Source organism: Ictalurus furcatus, chromosome 2 (genome assembly GCF_023375685.1).
Source record: "Ictalurus furcatus strain D&B chromosome 2, Billie_1.0, whole genome shotgun sequence".
In the NCBI taxonomy this organism is placed as follows: domain Eukaryota; kingdom Metazoa; phylum Chordata; class Actinopteri; order Siluriformes; family Ictaluridae; genus Ictalurus; species Ictalurus furcatus.
The window spans coordinates 1,296,114-1,312,867 of record NC_071256.1 but is presented as its reverse complement, the minus strand read 5'-3'; the positions used below and the strand labels follow the sequence as shown (position 1 = coordinate 1,312,867).

At 42.2% G+C, this 16,754-nt stretch overlaps 2 protein-coding genes across 2 annotated transcripts in view; both read right to left on the bottom strand.

Moving 5' to 3' along the window:
* Positions 1-12,048: 12,048 nt before the first annotated feature.
* Positions 12,049-13,086, bottom strand: LOC128618454 (tripartite motif-containing protein 16-like). Its single transcript, XM_053642056.1, has one exon. It carries the CDS (start codon positions 12,933-12,935, stop codon positions 12,396-12,398), a length of 540 nt encoding a protein of 179 aa, XP_053498031.1. The 5' UTR covers positions 12,936-13,086; the 3' UTR covers positions 12,049-12,395.
* Positions 13,087-15,523: 2,437 nt separating this feature from the next.
* Positions 15,524-16,754, bottom strand: part of LOC128616568 (uncharacterized) — a 15,820-nt gene continuing 14,589 nt past the window's right edge. The window contains exon 13 of the mRNA XM_053639177.1: positions 15,524-16,754. This exon is cut by the window's right edge and continues 721 nt beyond it. The gene's annotated coding sequence lies outside the window, so the exon portion shown is untranslated.

The following is a 16,754-nucleotide window of genomic DNA, read 5'->3' as shown; positions in this document are numbered from 1 at the left end:
GAACTCCTACTCTACCCAACACACTTTATTTTATCAGTAATGACAGTAAAGACAGACAGAGAGAGATTTGGTTTGGGTATTTAATGTCTGTAATAGAATTTACTCTGCATTTTGTGAAACTGTATTACTGACACAAACAGTGTTTTTGAGCTGAACGTGTCATGATATAGACATGCAGTCTGCGTAACGCTAAACCGGTAGCTACAGTCGTCTCTTGTTAAGGACATTATTAAACCTGGTTCGTGAATAATAATAAAAAACAGAATAAAATAAAACCTTCACTGGAAAAACATTTGAGGAAAAACGTAATCATTTAATAATATCATGCAGTTGATGTATTGCTGTAAAGGACGCAGTCAGTAGACAGATAATATAAAGAATTACAAACACAGTAACACAATACATTATGTTTATTTATTTATTTTAAAAAAATGGATTGTGTTGTGTTGTGGATAAAAATGACCTGAAATAAACATGAGGGAGACGTAGTATGAGTAATATGTAATTTTATTGATCATTCACAGGACTGGTGGGTGCGTAATCTTGAGGAGAGCGGTAGGGGGAAGAAAATGGGGTGTGTCCTGGGGACATGGGATAGTCAGCAAAGGTGAAATAAGGAGACCACTGAGAGTTTATTAGTCACGGAGAAGTATAAGAGCTGAGGAGTGCAAACACACACACTCTCGTACAGTCAAGGGAAGGCATGTAGACATAACACACACACACTCTCTGTCTCTCTCTCTCACACACACATAACATTATAACTTTATAAGAATAATAAAAAGGAGTATTAAGATATTATAAGGGTAATATAAAGAGTAGTAGGATATGTAGGATAGTAGAAGGGTAATATAATGATATTATGAAGTAGGAAGTTCAGTAAACCATTTTGTAAGCAGTATAACTATATATAAAATAGAGATATAGAGCAAATATGAAAATAAAATATAAACCAGAAATACAGAAAAATGTAACTTACTCATAATTCAGATGGTGAAGATTCTCGTCTCGCAAGGAAGGCCTTAATTTTAAGAGAAAACCATGAGGAGCCATTTATAAGGGTAGCTGAGTCAAGCTGCCCCCGCGAGATAAGAGTGACACCAAGGTCTCTCTCAATTGTTTTGTCTCTCTCCACTTTCGAACCTAATGGTAAATTGGAAAGGCCTCTTTCAGAACCTAATGGTAATGTAGATGAGCTCTTTTTTAACCCTATTGGTATTGATATCATAGTCTTTCTGAAATATATTGCTTATCTACTGTGTAAATACAGTATAAATACTGGAGCTTGAGCTCCGGGTGTCAGATCACTCCTGAGAATTCTCATCGGTGTGGATCCCGTGTGGTGGAACGGAACCAATAAATCTGGACTCTTGCTTCTTCTCACTCACGGCTGGTGTCTTTTTTTCTATCTCCAACTGGGTTTACAGATGTGAGGATTTGCTTCTATGTTGAATTTTAAGTGTTTTTGGGTAATAGGCTAAATTTGAGCCAGCATTTGGCACCCCAGATGGGACTGGGCTAAGACCCGTACGTCTGTAATCTCTCCAGTGGGACTTCACTCTCTAAGCAACAGATAGGCCGTGTAGGAAGAAGGCACTGCAGACGCCTGTTATTTCAAAGCTCTGTTTTAGTGGTCTGTTGTCACGAGTGGGAAGCCCCGGGGTGGGAAGAAAGACTAAAGTTGGTCTCCAAAAGAACCTTGAGTGAGTGAGAAGAGGTAAGAGAAGTGTGAACCGATTGTAATTTTGTAATTGTATAAGGGCTATGAATAAGGTTCATAAGACTGTTTAATGAAATTGTATGTGTTGTGTGAGAGAAAGTCCTGCAATACCGCTGGTTAAAAATTCCAGGGCTGGATAGGAAGCAGGTGGATATGAGGCCTCAAACCCCAGATACCGGCTACTAGACTAGAGGTGGCGGCTGCATTGGTGGGGGACCCCTAATACCGCTGGATTGAGTCCAGGTCTGGATAGAGAGGGGTATAAATCCTGGGCCCAGGTCCGGGTCGCGCAAAACAGCGTGCCCGGTGTATGAATGTGTATTAACAAATGTGTGTGTGATAATATAAATAGGTGTAACAGTGTGTGAATATAATATGGTGTGAGAGCTTGCAGGCGTGTGTGATAAGCTCTGAAAATTAGTTTTGGAGACGAATGTGAATGTTGCCTTTAATCTATATGAATATAAGCTTCATACATAAGGAGTTGGTGTGTGTGATAAACTCCAAAAATTAGTTTTGGGGATAAGTGTGAGTGAGTGTGTGTTCATTTCTGTGCAGGCCTGCTTCTGTGTGAAAGGGGGAAAAAAAAGAAAATAAATAATAAATAAAAAACACACTATGTGTGTGCTCTTCAGATTGAGATGGGTAACACAGAACGTTGTGCGATATTTCTGCTTTTTCATTGAATGTTTTGAATCTGGTACAGACTTTGTGTGAGTCGGGTGGGACTGTTTGTATTATAATTACTTTGGTATCGATAACTACTGTATGAATGTTCTAAAAATTGGGGAGCAGTCAAGAACATTGTAAATATTTTAGACATCTGCCTGATTGCCCGTTGTGTAAATCAGAACTTCTAGACCTGTAATATATAACAACATATTCCCAGATTGTGTGATCCAGGGGAAAAGGAAGACTGAAGGTGGAAAAAAGTGTGCATTTTCAGGCCCCAGAAGCCATTGTTGAGAAGTGAGTGAGTCAGACGCTCGAAATGTGGAGGAGAAAGTCCATTTGGACCTTTCATTTATATTCCATAAATGAAGTTATAATAAAGGGTTTCTCTTTTATGACGTGTGAGCAGAGAGATAAAAAAAGGAATAGTTTTCTGTAGGCCTAAAAGGAGGTCTTAGCCCAGATTATAGAATACATGGTTTGGTTTGTCATTCACACATACAGCCTTATCATCTCAATAGCTCAAGTGTAGTCAGCTTGCTCTTTCAGCAGCCTTCGGGCTGTGGATCGTTCTATGGGAGATAAAAAGTAGTCGACACAGAGTGTTTCTTTTTTGTCTATATTGCTCGTTTCATTCAGTACCTTGTCTATAAATCCTGCAGAGATGTTAGGAATAATATTTGTAGTATTTTAGTAACTATTGTTATACAACTTGAAGTTAGTAAGTTATAAAAATTGTGTTCATAAGTATGGTAATTAAGTACATACTGTAACACTTAAATTCCTTTTAAATAATGTGGAAAAACTAGTTGGAACAACATGATTTTTATGAGTAATCAAGTTAAAAACTTGTGTTTATTATACAGATTATTAAATGAGTTTTAATTGAATACATTTGACTGTAGAGGAAAAGGGGATTTCTCCAACTCGGTGTGGTTCGTTGGTTGAAATTAATTTAAAGTTGTCAGAACTCAAAAATGATTGGTGTTTTGCAAAACTGTCTGTGTGGTTCGCCTGAAAGAGTTTTATGTGTGTTTATTGTTTGTTTAGTATTATGGTGTTACTGTGCGTGTTCCAAGTTATGAGGGAGGGCGTCCGGCCCGGCCTCTCAGTCTCCTGGCATGACACCAGACTGGATTGAGACCGTGTTGCGCGGATTGTACACAGTTCCATATTTAGATTGGGTACACGGCTGGTCAGAAGCATGCGCGCCGGAGCTCCAAATCATTCTTTTCATTTTAATGTGAATTCCGTGTGTTTCCCTGTTTGGAAACTGAATGAAAGTGTTTTGAGTTCCATGATGACGTTCATCTAAACACAGAGCGCGCGAGAGAGGGAGAGAGCGCGTGCGAGAGATTTTTTTTCCTCCCCCTTTTTACAATCTTTTAGTTATCAAACTTCACACTACACATTAAAGTCAAGGTGACTCAATACATAAATAAATATTGAAACATATTTCTGTAAAAGTTCAAATCAATCAGTATTATTGATGTTATCAGTCCGGAGAGAACTTTTATGGCAGTTTATGTGTTGTGCCACGTTGTTTCTTCTGCACAGGCATATCGACATTTTTGCCTGACCAACGATAAAATTGATCAGCTGACACCTGAACCTGTTCCTTGTGAGTGAAGTACTTAACAAATTAATTTTAAAAAACCCTGAAAAGTAAAACAGACCCGAGGTTACAGTCTCTGCCTGATCACAAGGACCAATGTGGTCCGTATCAGGCTAAGTCACATCATGTTGAGATAATGTTGAGCCTAAACATTTGGTTTTAGAGAGCACTGTACCTTCATGAACTGACTCGCTAACAAGAGCTGGAATAACCATAACTAATTTGTGTATCGGTGATTCCTATACGCGTACGTGTCTATACATTGTTAAGCAGTGTAAGTGTGAGTTCTTCTGGCGTGTGGTATTCCTGTTGCATAATGAGGAATAATTTCTGCATATCTTCTCTTTAAATGCTGGTTATGTCCAGTGATGAGTAATTAGTAAGATCAGATGGCAGTAGTAGTCTGCACATTTTGAACTCTCTGTAAGGTGTTGTACGCCTGTTACAGATGTGATATCTGAGTCCGTAACATTAGAATAAGGTGGTGATTACGTAATGTGGAATTCGGGTTTTGCAGGGAGTACGAGTATCTGGATTGGGCAGCCTGCATAACGGTTCCTTTTGCTGACCTGGTGTGCTGATGTGAGTTTGTGAGTTAGTTTAATTACAGTCTCTTGGCAACAGTGTAGTTTGAAGTGATTTGTTTCTTTTCTGAACCGTAGATTGGTGAATAGAATAAAGTAGTTGTGTAAATATACAAATATATATATATATTATACGGTGTGCTATGGATATGTCATACAAAGTATACGAGTTGCAATATTTAAATAATACAGAGCAGTGCTCACAGACTCGAGGAATGGAGCGTATACTGCACAATCTGTGAAGTGAATTGATAAATCTTTATACGGTAGCTGCGACTGAGCTGAGAACTGGATGCAGGTGTGTGTGATCTGGGAATTGCAGTCCATGGCAGCCATGTTTGTGGACCGCAGTGCAGGATGGGAAATGTGGTTTGTGACATGAGTAGATTTAACACGACCTTAATATGGTCAAATACAGTTTAAATGAAATGGATACATTTATAGGAGGAATCTTAGGCCTTTTCACAAATGGGCGCTCAGCCAAGGAAACAAATTGGTGGTAAATTGAAATAAAGCTCATGGATGACAAATTTTATTTTAGACTAAGTTAATACATATTCACATTACTCCTAATTAGATATATTTAAATAAAGTGAGCAACATTTAAATGTCATGTATGGAGGGTCTGAGTGATATTTTGAGTGTGGTACAGTTATAAGTTAATAAGGGACAAAGGGGTGCATGCATGTCTACCATTTAGACTAAACACTATTGTTGTACACATAAAACCAAATTCACTAGGTTGTTTTGAATAAAAATGAGTGGGACAAAAGCGACTAGAGGACTGTAAATACATGTCTAGATCTCAACCTCGTTTACTCTGTTTATTAGTTCTGTATTATTGGGATTATCACTCGTTAGCACAGGTGGGATATTAATATGTTAGGTTAGTGTACACCACAAATAGTCCTAGACTAAAGGAATTTTGTTTTCCTTTCTCAATATCCTTCTGGTGAATGAAAATCAGGAAGGGATAAGAATGAATCTTTGCCAATTGGGTTTGTATTTTTAAAGTCGACAGACTAGAACTCTTTTACAGATTAACTAAACATGAGAGTGGAAGACCCCTTTATGAGAGGTGTTATTCCTTTGATTAGAGAAGTTGAGATTACTTCAATAATTTTTAAATGATTTGATAGACCAACATTATTTAATCTCTGCAGCAATATTTCCTGATCCACTGTGTCGAAAGCCTTTTATAAATCGACAGACAGGGAAGTGCAGAAGGTACCGTGACATTGTTTTAGGACTTGCAAAACAGCTGTTGTGCTGATATGTTTATATGACCTTAGACTTTTTTGCTAACTGATAACATGTCAACGGTTCACTGAAAAGGCTTTCTAAAAGGAACATAGGACAGGAGGCGTTGGGATTGGACTGTAATGATCTAATATAGTGGGATTTCCCTGGGTTAATAAGAAAAAAAAAGGGAAAAAAAAGGTGATTTCCAAATTTCTGGTATAACCCCGTTGTCTAATGAAAGATTAAAATGATAAGTTAAAAGAGATGAAATAATATCAGCTGCTGAGTTTAGAAATACAGACTCCACACAATCAGGGCCTTGTGATTTGTTTATATCGAACAATGTGTGTGCTCTGTAAACATCAGAAGTCTCCTCATTTTGAATGTTTAATGGCTTTCTGCATTATTAAAATCAGTTATCTGTCTCCAGTTTCCAAATTGGACAGTGATGGTGGCATCCCTCATCCTGAACTCGCTAACATACCTGGCACATTGTGGGCTACATAAGGTTGAAGCACGGCAAGTAACATGTACACTGTAATAAGCTAAAGTGAAGTATAGTCATCCTGTGTCCTGTGAACAATATCTTCAATCCTCAGAAAAGGATGAAGGAACATGCCCACTGAGTCTAGCATTATTACAGCAAGCTGTGATAACAACTGTGATAAGTTCTGCAATACAACCAACCCACCCAGTAACCAATGTTTAAGGCTGGGAGAGGATGGTATTTTACACAAAAAAGTTACACAGTCAACTAACTAGTCATCCCAGTAGCTCCATTATTTATAGTATGTTGTATATAGAATATATATATATATATATAAAATGTCCCTACTGTAACCTATTCCATTCCACATGATATTATTATTTTTCTGTTGTTGAACTGTGCTCAGCTCTTTTTCTAGTGTGCCTGCATGTGAGAGCTCAAGGCCGTTACTCCCCTTAACATTCCTAGATCAGTAGTACACCTGGGAGCGTCTCCTTCGGGGGCTGTGGGCTCCCCTTCGGTTTACTCCTCTGTGGTCAGAGACTCCCTCGCATGCTCCCAAGGCCGACAGGACATGATTGGGGTCATCCTCCGCCCCATAAAAGCACAACAAATGTTCCTGGACGTTATCAAGTATGGACTGCAGTGGATCACTGATTGCTCTCTACATGACAAAATCCTGAGATCTGGGTGTTCTTGGGACAAGCCTGACATTGAATGGACTTATGCTTTGCACCTGTACTATGGCTGGCAAACCTCAACAAAGACTTTGTCTTATATGTGGCTGGGGGGTGGGGGGGGGGGCGCCGCTGGGGGGTCCCGGCTCAGCAGTGTGGGGTGCTCACAGGGCTGTAGTTTATGTATTGAAAACATTGGATTCGGTGGCACAAGGATTGCCAGCACTGTGCGTGCCGCGGCTGGAGATGCTCTCTTAGTGCAGATCACTGGGAAAACTGCTCTCTCACACATCGATCTTACATTCATCACACCAGGTCATTTCTATTTTGAAAGAACTGGATATGGGGATATGGGGTTAATCTATGTGCCACCCAAAATGAAATTCTTAAACCTATTAGTGTGCCTAACACACCAACTGTAGTGTTGTAGTGCCTAATTAATTCTGTGGAGCCAGTCACTGAGAACACTCACGATTGCCTAGCCGAAATTCATATTTCCTCGAGCTTAAAAGTCTGAAGTTTCGAGTCTGAAATTTTACAAACATTATGATCACCCTGATCTGCCAAATTGGCTGAATTAAAAGCTATCACTACAGAGTGCAACCTGGTTAAGGGTAGAATTGCTAATATATAAATATATAGATAAATACTGACGTTTATGCCCATGGATTGTGTCATCGGTTTGGAGTTGTGCGAATGCAGTGAGGTTTTAGAATAAACTGGAACGCCACTTTAACATACCGAGCAAATAGTTAATTGAATTCTAATTGTACCTTCTGCGCTTTGCACTGTATGTATTACAGATGCCCATGATTTTAACCAGTGTGCGAGGGGGAAGGTAGAGGAATGATCTCTGTACTTACAGGCAACGGTGGAGGATAAACCGAGTGTGATATTTGTGCTCAAAAAAAAATTTTTTTTTTCCTTGACCAGGGATAGGACCTAGATCTGGCATACCATCTAAAGTTTAACGTAATTTGTGCTGATACTAAACGTATTTCGGTAGATGCTCTACCTCTTGCACTAATGACCTATCGCATGCAGACTAACAGCAATATGCATCTAACACCGCATGAAATGCTTACGGGTCGACCCATGTCTGTGTCTGTTCCTTATGAAGGACTGCCACTGGAGTAATTGCAGATGAATCAAAAACATATATGAGACCACTAACTATTATGTATGAAGCTATCTATTCACAGGAAAAGAGCTGGGTGCATTGTCATGGGTGAGGCGTTACCGCCTCAACGGGGGGAGGTGTTCACCCGGAGCAGCGAGAGAATGGCTGAAGCTGACTACAAGGCAGCAGCGGACTACAAGAACATGCGACCCCCGAAGAGACTGGAGGATGCTCGATCCTCCAACGAAGCTGCTGTCAACGGGGGGGTCTGCTGTCAAGAACTCTCAAGTCAATGGCAGACGGGATGAGAAGATCCATACCCTGGGTGTACGTGCTAGCCTAACCTCTCCCCGAAGGGTGGCTCTCTACAGTACGTAAAGTGCTTGAGCTGAAGACAACCAGCATACAGAGAGATACTGCCAACAGAGACTGTCAAGTTGTATTGTTATAAAATGTTTGTGATATGACGCACTCAGGCACGAGAAAAGTATAATGGTGCTGTCGAGCACATAGTGCTGGCAGGGTGGGACTTTTTTCTCATAGGAGGTTTTTTCGCCCACCCCTGACTGCGAAGGATTGGGGTTTGTTTTTTTGGGGGGGAAGCAAGACTCTGCAGGTCCCGACAAATACAAAACTGTGGGCTGACAGGCCCAGTTGAGAAAGATAGGGACGTGTAGATCCACGTACTGTACTGTAGTGGCCACTCATACTTAGACTAGCGACGGCAGTAGTAATAATGAATGATTAGGGGAACTCAGTTAATCGCACTTATAATCGATGTAGGCAAACAAACGTATAATCAAGGTAGTTAGATTCGAGATAATATATATATATAGTTGAAAGTAGAAGTTAAGGGTTATGGCTAGGTACTTCTACGTGGGTCCGGCGCAAAGTGGACGTAGGGGGGTCCTAAGGCCCATTCTCCAGCTGGCAATCTACTATGAAGCCTCGGGGCGCACAACGCTGCACGTCTCCCACCGGGTCTACAAAACCTCCTCAGCTCCTATTCTGATCAGTGTAGCATAGAAGTGGTTACTGTAAGTGACCCATTTGATTACGAGGACAGCGCAGGAATTACGGCGTCGTTAGAGTAATCCTCCGACAGCTAGCGGGGGACGGCCATGGGGTGCGGCAGAACCGGTTTCTCCACAGATACCGACTTAATTAAGGTAGTGTATGAGGCTTTATAGCCTCAGAGGGGGGAAATGTTGTGGATAAAAATGACATGAAATAAACATGAGGGAGACCTAGTATGAGTAATATGTAATTTTATTGATCATTCACAGGACTGGTGGGTGCGTAATCTTGAGGAGAGCGGTAGGGGGAAGAAAATGGGGTGTGTCCTGGGGACATGGGATAGTCAGCAAAGGTGAAATAAGGAGACCACTGAGAGTTTATTAGTCACAGAAAAGTATAAGAGCTGAGGAGTGTAAACACACACACACTCTCGTACAGTCAAGAGCAGGCTGTCACGTATCAAGAAACTCTGGACTGCACTTCCCATCAGCCACTGCACTGCACTAGCTGTCACATGACCACTTGCACCTGACTCACGTTTGGTTAATGAGCACACGTGTGTGTGTGTGTGTGTGTGTGTGTGTGTGTGTGTGTGTGTGTGTGTGTGTGTGTATATAGTCCTTGTCTGCACTGTTTGCGTGTCTTTCATTGTCCTAGACTCTGGTTGTTTATGTCTCGGTGTTTTGTTTCATGCCACAGTGTTATACCAAGTTGTCTTAGTTTCATAGTATGTTTGTTTAAATAAATGTTATTCTCTGCACTTGCTTCTGGCTCAACCTCAATTCGTGACAGAACGAAAGACCCCTTATCAGAAGCAGCAGATCGCCACAATGGACGCCTGGTTTGCAGCGTATGCGGAGTGGTATATAGGACTACTGGAGCAGGGAAGAAGGACAGATGAACTGCTCGCTCAGAATAACCGCATGCTAGGCCTGCCACAGCTGGAGAGACCATGCACCAGACCACACCCGGCGTTCATAAAGGACTACGCCATGTCATGCCGACCGGAGGAGGAGTCGGTGGTCAGGGCGGAGACCCACTCCCACCCTCTCTCCCCTATTATGGATCTCGCTCAGCCTTCATGTTCAGTGGAGAACGTCGCTCCGCTTTCATGCTCCGCCGAGGACGTCGCTCAGCCTCCCTGTTCAGCTGTGGACGTCGCTCAGCCTCCATGTTCAGCTGTGGACGTCGCTCAGCCTCCCTGTTCAGCTGTGGACGTCGCTCAGCCTCCCTGTTCAGCTGTGGACGTCGCTCAGCCTCCCGGTTCAGCTGTGGACGTCGCTCAGCCTCCTGGTTCAGCTGTGGACGTCGCTCAGCCTCCCGGTTCAGCTGTGGACGTCGCTCAGCCTCCCTGTTCAGCCGAGGACGTCACTCCGCTTTCGTGCCCCGCCGAGGACTTCGCTCAGCCTCCCTGCTCGGCTGAGGTCGTCGCTCTGCCTCCCTGCTCGGCTGAGGTCGTCGCTCTGCCTCCCTGTTCAGCTGAAGTCCAAGTCAAGCCTCCAGTCAGTGAGGTCCAAGTCAAGTCTCAAGTTCCTGAGGTCACGTCCAAGCCTGCTGATCCAGCTGACCAAGCTCCGCTAATATCTAAGCCTAACGACCAAGTTCTGTCCACGCCCAAGTCTACCGACCTGGTCGCCCAAGTTCTGCTCACGCCCCAGTCTGCCGACACACACAGCCAAGTTCTGCTCACGCCCCAGTCTGCCGACACGCACAGCCAAGTTCTGCTCACGCCCCAGTCTGCTGACACGCACAGCCAAGTTCTGTTCACGCCACAGTCTGCTGACACGCACAGCCAAGCTCCGCCCATGCCCAAGGTTCACCTGGTGACCTCAGAGCCTCAGCCTCCCTGTTCAGCTGAGGTCATCGCTCAGCCTCCCTGTTCAGCTGAGGAAGTATCTCAGCCTCCCTGTTCAGCTGAGGAAGTATCTCAGCCTCCCTGTTCAACTGAGGAAGTATCTCAGCCTCCCTGTTCAGCTGAGGAAGTATCTCAGCCTCCCTGTTCAGCTGAGGAAGTATCTCAGCCTCCCTGTTCAGCTGAGGAAGTATCTCAGCCTCCCTGTTCAGCTGAGGAAGTATCTCAGCCTCCCCGTGCCGTTGTGGAAGCCGCTCGGCCTCCTGGTTCTGATGGGGACATTTTGCCCAGGGGGCCAGGACCACCAGATGGAGGACGTATAATTTTGGGCGCTCCGGGAGTAGCGCCCTTGGGGGAGGGTTCTGTCACGTATCAAGAAACTCTGGACTCCACTTCCCATCAGCCACTGCACTGCACTAGCTGTCACATGACCACCTGCACCTGACTCACGTTTGGTTAATGAGTACTCGTGTGTGTGTGTGTGTGTGTGTGTGTGTGTGTGTGTGTGTGTGTATAGTCCTTGTCTGCACTGTTTGCGTGTCTTTCGTTGTCCTAGACTCTGGTTGTTTATGTCTCAGTGTTTTGTTTCATGCCACAGTGTTATACCAAGTTGTCTTAGTTTCATAGTATGTTTGTTTAAATAAATGTTATTCTCTGCACTTGCTTCAGGCTCAACCTCGATTCGTGACACAGGCATGTAGACATAAAACACACACACACACACACACACACACACTCTCTGTCTCTCTCTCTCACACACACATAACATTATAACTTTATAAGAATAATAAAAAGGAGTATTAAGATATTATAAGGGTAATATAAAGAGTAGTAGGATATGTAGGATAGTAGAAGGGTAATATAATGATATTATGAAGTAGGAAGTACAGTAAACCAAGCAGTATAACTATATATAAAATAGAGATATAGAGCAAATATGAAAATAAAATATAAACCAGAAATACAGAAAAATGTAACTTACTCATAATTCAGATGGTGAAGATTCTCGTCTCGCAAGGAAGGCCTTAATTTTAAGAGAAAACCATGAGGGGCCATTTATAAGGGTAGCTGAGTCAAGCTGCCCCCGCGAGATAAGAGTGAGACCAAGGTCTCTCTCAATTGTTTTGTCTCTCTCCACTTTCGAACCTAATGGTAAATTGGAAAGGCCTCTTTCAAAACATAATGGTAATGTAGATGAGCTCTTTTTTAACCCTATTGGTATTGATATCATAGTCTTTCTGAAATATATTGCTTATCTACCGTGTAAATACAGTATAAATACTGGAGCTTGATCTCCGGGTGTCAGATCACTTCTGAGAATTCTCATCAGTGTGGATCTCGTGTGGTGGAACGGAACAATAAATCTGGACCCTTGCATTTTAATTCAATAAAATCACAATACTGATATTTTATTCTGGATCACGTAATCTCACAGTTGATCCACTAGAGCGCAGCCAGAACCCGGCGTATAGAGGCTGAGTGAATGTGGTGTGGACTCTGTGGAGGAGCTTCATCGTGTCAGAGACGCTGTAGAAGGACAGAGTTCCTGCACTGTGATCCACATACACTCCTATTCTGGAGGATGATGGAACTCTGAGATCAGTCTTAATGTTGTTGTGATAGAAACAGAGAGAAGAAGAAAAACACCACAGACTCCAGGACTGATTGTTGCGTCCAAACCAACACTCTTTACCCCGTCCTTTCCTGCTGATGTCTTTATATGAGACTGATATGAACACATCACGACCGCTCCACTCCACCTCCCAGTAACAGCGTCCACACACACTCTCCTTACTCAACACCTGAGGGTAGGAGTCAAATCTCTCTGGATGATCAGAGTACTGCTGCTTTCTCTCACTGCACGTCACCGCTCTGTTCCTCTCAGACAGAATGAGGTTATAATTTACTGTGTTGGGATCCAGAGTCAGATCACAGAAATCTAAACACATGACAAATGTGAACGTTACATATTAATCACAGGATGTGTGTGTGTGTGTGTGAGAGAGAGAGAGAGAGAGAGAGTGTGTGTGTATGCACGTGTGTGTGTGTGTATGTATGTGTGTGCATGCGCGAGTGTGTGTGTGTGTGTGTGAGTGTGTGTGTGTGTGTGTGTGTGTGTGTGTGTGTGTGCGTGTGTGTGTGTGTGCGTGGTAGGATAAGTGATATAACTATCCTATTGGCTCCACTTGGGGTATGGCGTCGGCAGACCAATAGGGTGGGAGCTACCACGGTGTCTTTGTTTTTCTTTCTTTGTTTATCGTTTAGTGTGTTTGTGTTTAGTGTGTTTGTGTAATTTTGGGTTAACCGGTGTCTTCTTTCTCTCCAGGAGCCAGTGAGTCTTGGTGGGACAGGGGAGGCTAGCTGCATTTATTCGGTGGTGTGTGCTTCACAGCGTGCTCAGTGTGCCAACACGACAACTTCCTTATGGTGTAGGTAGTGTTTGATGATTTTGCTGTGACTTGAGGTGGGTTTGGATGACCTCCCGAGCTGTAGCCGGCCTGCCTTGTTCCCGCCCAGCCTGGGCCTGGAGAAGTGCTTAGTTTTAAAATCCTTATTGTGCTTCATGGGAGAGCGATTTTATATTTGAATGTTAAGTTTTAATGATGCTTAAGTGTCATAATAAAATATCACTTTCATATTCACTCTCGTGTTCCTTGCCCCGATTGGTAGAACTTATCTGTGTGTCTTTATTTGGGAGTATTTCCCTGGTTCTCCCCAGGGTGGCTTATTTGGATTGACTAAAGTTGGATAAACGTATCCCTCCACTTGTTAATGCCACACATGAGTTTGTGTGTGTCTGTGTGAGTGTGTGTGTGTGTGTGTCAGTGTGTGCGTGCATGTGAGTGTGTTATGGATGTCACGAGAACCGATACTTCGCTACCAAGTCGGTACTAACATTCTTAAAAGGTGACGGTACTTGTTTTTCTGCAGTAGCGTAGGTACCGTTGGTAACGAATTCTTCCGGAATTGAAGGGGACAGCAAATACGCGCGAGTGTTTTAATCGGTCCACAAGTGGTGAAGAAGAAGAACGTCTACAAGCACACGGGAACAACTACAGAAGTTTAGTTCTGCCCTGACTCGTCGAGAGGAAAGATGATAGATGAACTAGGTTCATCTTCTCCTGTGGCTTGTCTCCACAATCCCACCACTAGGGGGCGGCCCAGAGTAACATGTTACAATAGTATCAGTAATCCATTGCTCTTCCTGTGAGACCCGGATGTGAAGACTTGAATTTTAAGACCTGAATTTTTGCAGCCTGAATTTGTGAGGTTGAAATATTACCTGATGAATAATGAGGATGGTATTTTAACACCTGAATATTTTGGAACTGTATTTTAGGAAGGTGAATATGTGTGCACTGAATTTTGTTTTCAATCAAAATATACAAATCCTATGAACTGCAGAGGAAACTAATTCAAGCATTAATATTGCTGTGTTTTTTTATATTTGTGTCAAATTGCTGGACAGAAAAATTCAAGTATTGTTATTGCGATAAGTTTTTATTCAATTTTTGTAATTCAACATGTCATTTTGACCTGAAGACATTTGGCACTATTATACTTCCATAACCCGGGGAAAAGATATGCCATTAATTAAAACAGTTTCATTTCATTTGATTGAAGTAGGATTCACAAAGCCAGAATGTTCAGCTATTAAATAAAATCAGTTTTGTGCCATGTGTCGTGATGTCAACCGGCGACCCCGTAAAGCAGCTTCCCCCTTAAAAGAGCCACGATATTGACGTAGAGAGGAAAAGCCGTGCTCCTGGTCCCGTCTCTTAAAGCTGACGCGTATAAACACACGACGGTTTAACTAGAAAACGTGTTAAATTTCTTATTCTCGTTAACCTATTACTCTAAAACAGGGCTCTCCAACCTTTTTTCAACTGAGAGCTATTTTCACAACAATGAAAGTGTCTGAGAGCTACTCACGTCATACGATACTTACACTCTTTCACATAATGTATCATAACGCTCAAATTAACAAACTGATCTACACCTCAAGGAGTCAGAGAAGAAAACAGAATCAGAGAATCCAGTTCTTTACGGAAAACAGCACACTTAGTTATAGTTGTCTACACAGAACTATACGGTTGTTTACGTATATACATTAATGAAAGTCCAAACTAAATGAAACTGGAATATAAACAGCAGGAGCATTTCAAATGTCGTCCTGCATTCTGAACTAAAATGTACAGCACATGAATGAGAGTGCATGGTAAATGAGAAAAGCGCATGATGGGCCACGAGTATGACATGAAGTGCATTCACACTTATTTACAGTTAATGATCTGACTGACACTGCAGTGATTTACGCTGCAGAGCGCGTAACCGACACAGCGATGGATTTGTGTGTGCAGCTACTGTATGCTGCAGTAGGTTTTCTGTTTGTTCTGGGATAAATTAGCTTTGCATTTAACGTTTTTATTCAATTCTGATTACAAGGTGCTGATTAAGGCAACACTTAGTGTAATAGTCATACCAAAACAAACAAAAATGACACAGACATAGACATTACACATGGATTTAACACATATTTAAATATATTTTTTATTTTGTTATCCAAGAATCCATCCAACTGAATATATACAGTATAAGTACAGTCATGATGATTCATATGTAAGATTAATGAGTAGACCAACATGAATTTTAACACAGTATTGAAGCAGAATATGACCGAAAACATCCTCGGATTTTGTTCTAGAAGTAGATAAAGAGAACCCAATTAAACAAATGAAACAAAAATATTATATAATGATCCGATATTACACTTCTGTGAGTGGCAAAAGTATGTGAACGTCTAGGATTAGCAGTTAATTTGAAGGTGAAATTATATTTAGGTGTTTTCAATCAATGGGATGATGATCAGGTGTGAGTGAGGGACCTCACGTTGGCGAATGTTAATGTTCATGAGTCCACCTTCAGGAGAACACTGAACAGCAATGGTGTACATGGCGGGGTTGCAAGGAGAAAGCACATTGCTGCCCCTCTGCAGTTTGCTAAAGATCACATGGAGAAGCCAGAAGGCTACTGAAAAAATGTTTTGTGGATGGATGAGACCAAAATATAATATTTGGGTTAAATGACAAGCATTATGTTCGGAGAAAGGAAAACACTACATTCCAGCATAAGAGCCTTATCCCATCTGTGAAACGTGGTGCTGGTAGTGTCATGGTTTGGGGCTGTTTTGCCGCATCTGGGCCGGGACGGTTTGCCATCATTGATGGAACAATGGATTCTGAATTATTCCAGAGAATTCTAAAGGAAAATGTCAGGACATCTGTACGTGATCTGAATCTCAAGAGAAAGTGGATCATGCAGCAAGACAACGACCCTAAACACACAAGTCTTTCAACCAAAGAACGGTTAAAGAAGAATAAAGGTAATGTTTTGGAACGGCCGAGTCAAAGTCCTGACCTTAATCCAATAGAAATGTTGTGGTAGAACCTGACGCGAGCAGTTCATGTGAGGAAACCCACCAACATCCCAGAGTTGAAGCTGTTCTGTACTGAGGAACGGGATAAAACTCCTCCGAGCCGATGTGCAGGACTGATCAACAGTTACCCCAAACGTTTATCTGCAGTTATTACTGCACAAGGGGGTCACACCACATACTGACAGCAAAGGTGCACATACTTTTACCACTCACATGTCTAATATTGGATCATTTTCCTGAATAAATAAATGACCAAGTGTAATAGTTTCTACTTTTAGGATTTGTGTAAATCTGATGATGTTTTAGGTCTTATGCAGATACATAGAAAATT

Bases quoted from the DNA above. Each gene is read 5' to 3' on its own strand.
- LOC128618454 (XM_053642056.1), bottom strand. From the start codon at position 12,935: ATGTGTTTAGATTTCTGTGATCTGACTCTGGATCCCAACACAGTAAAT.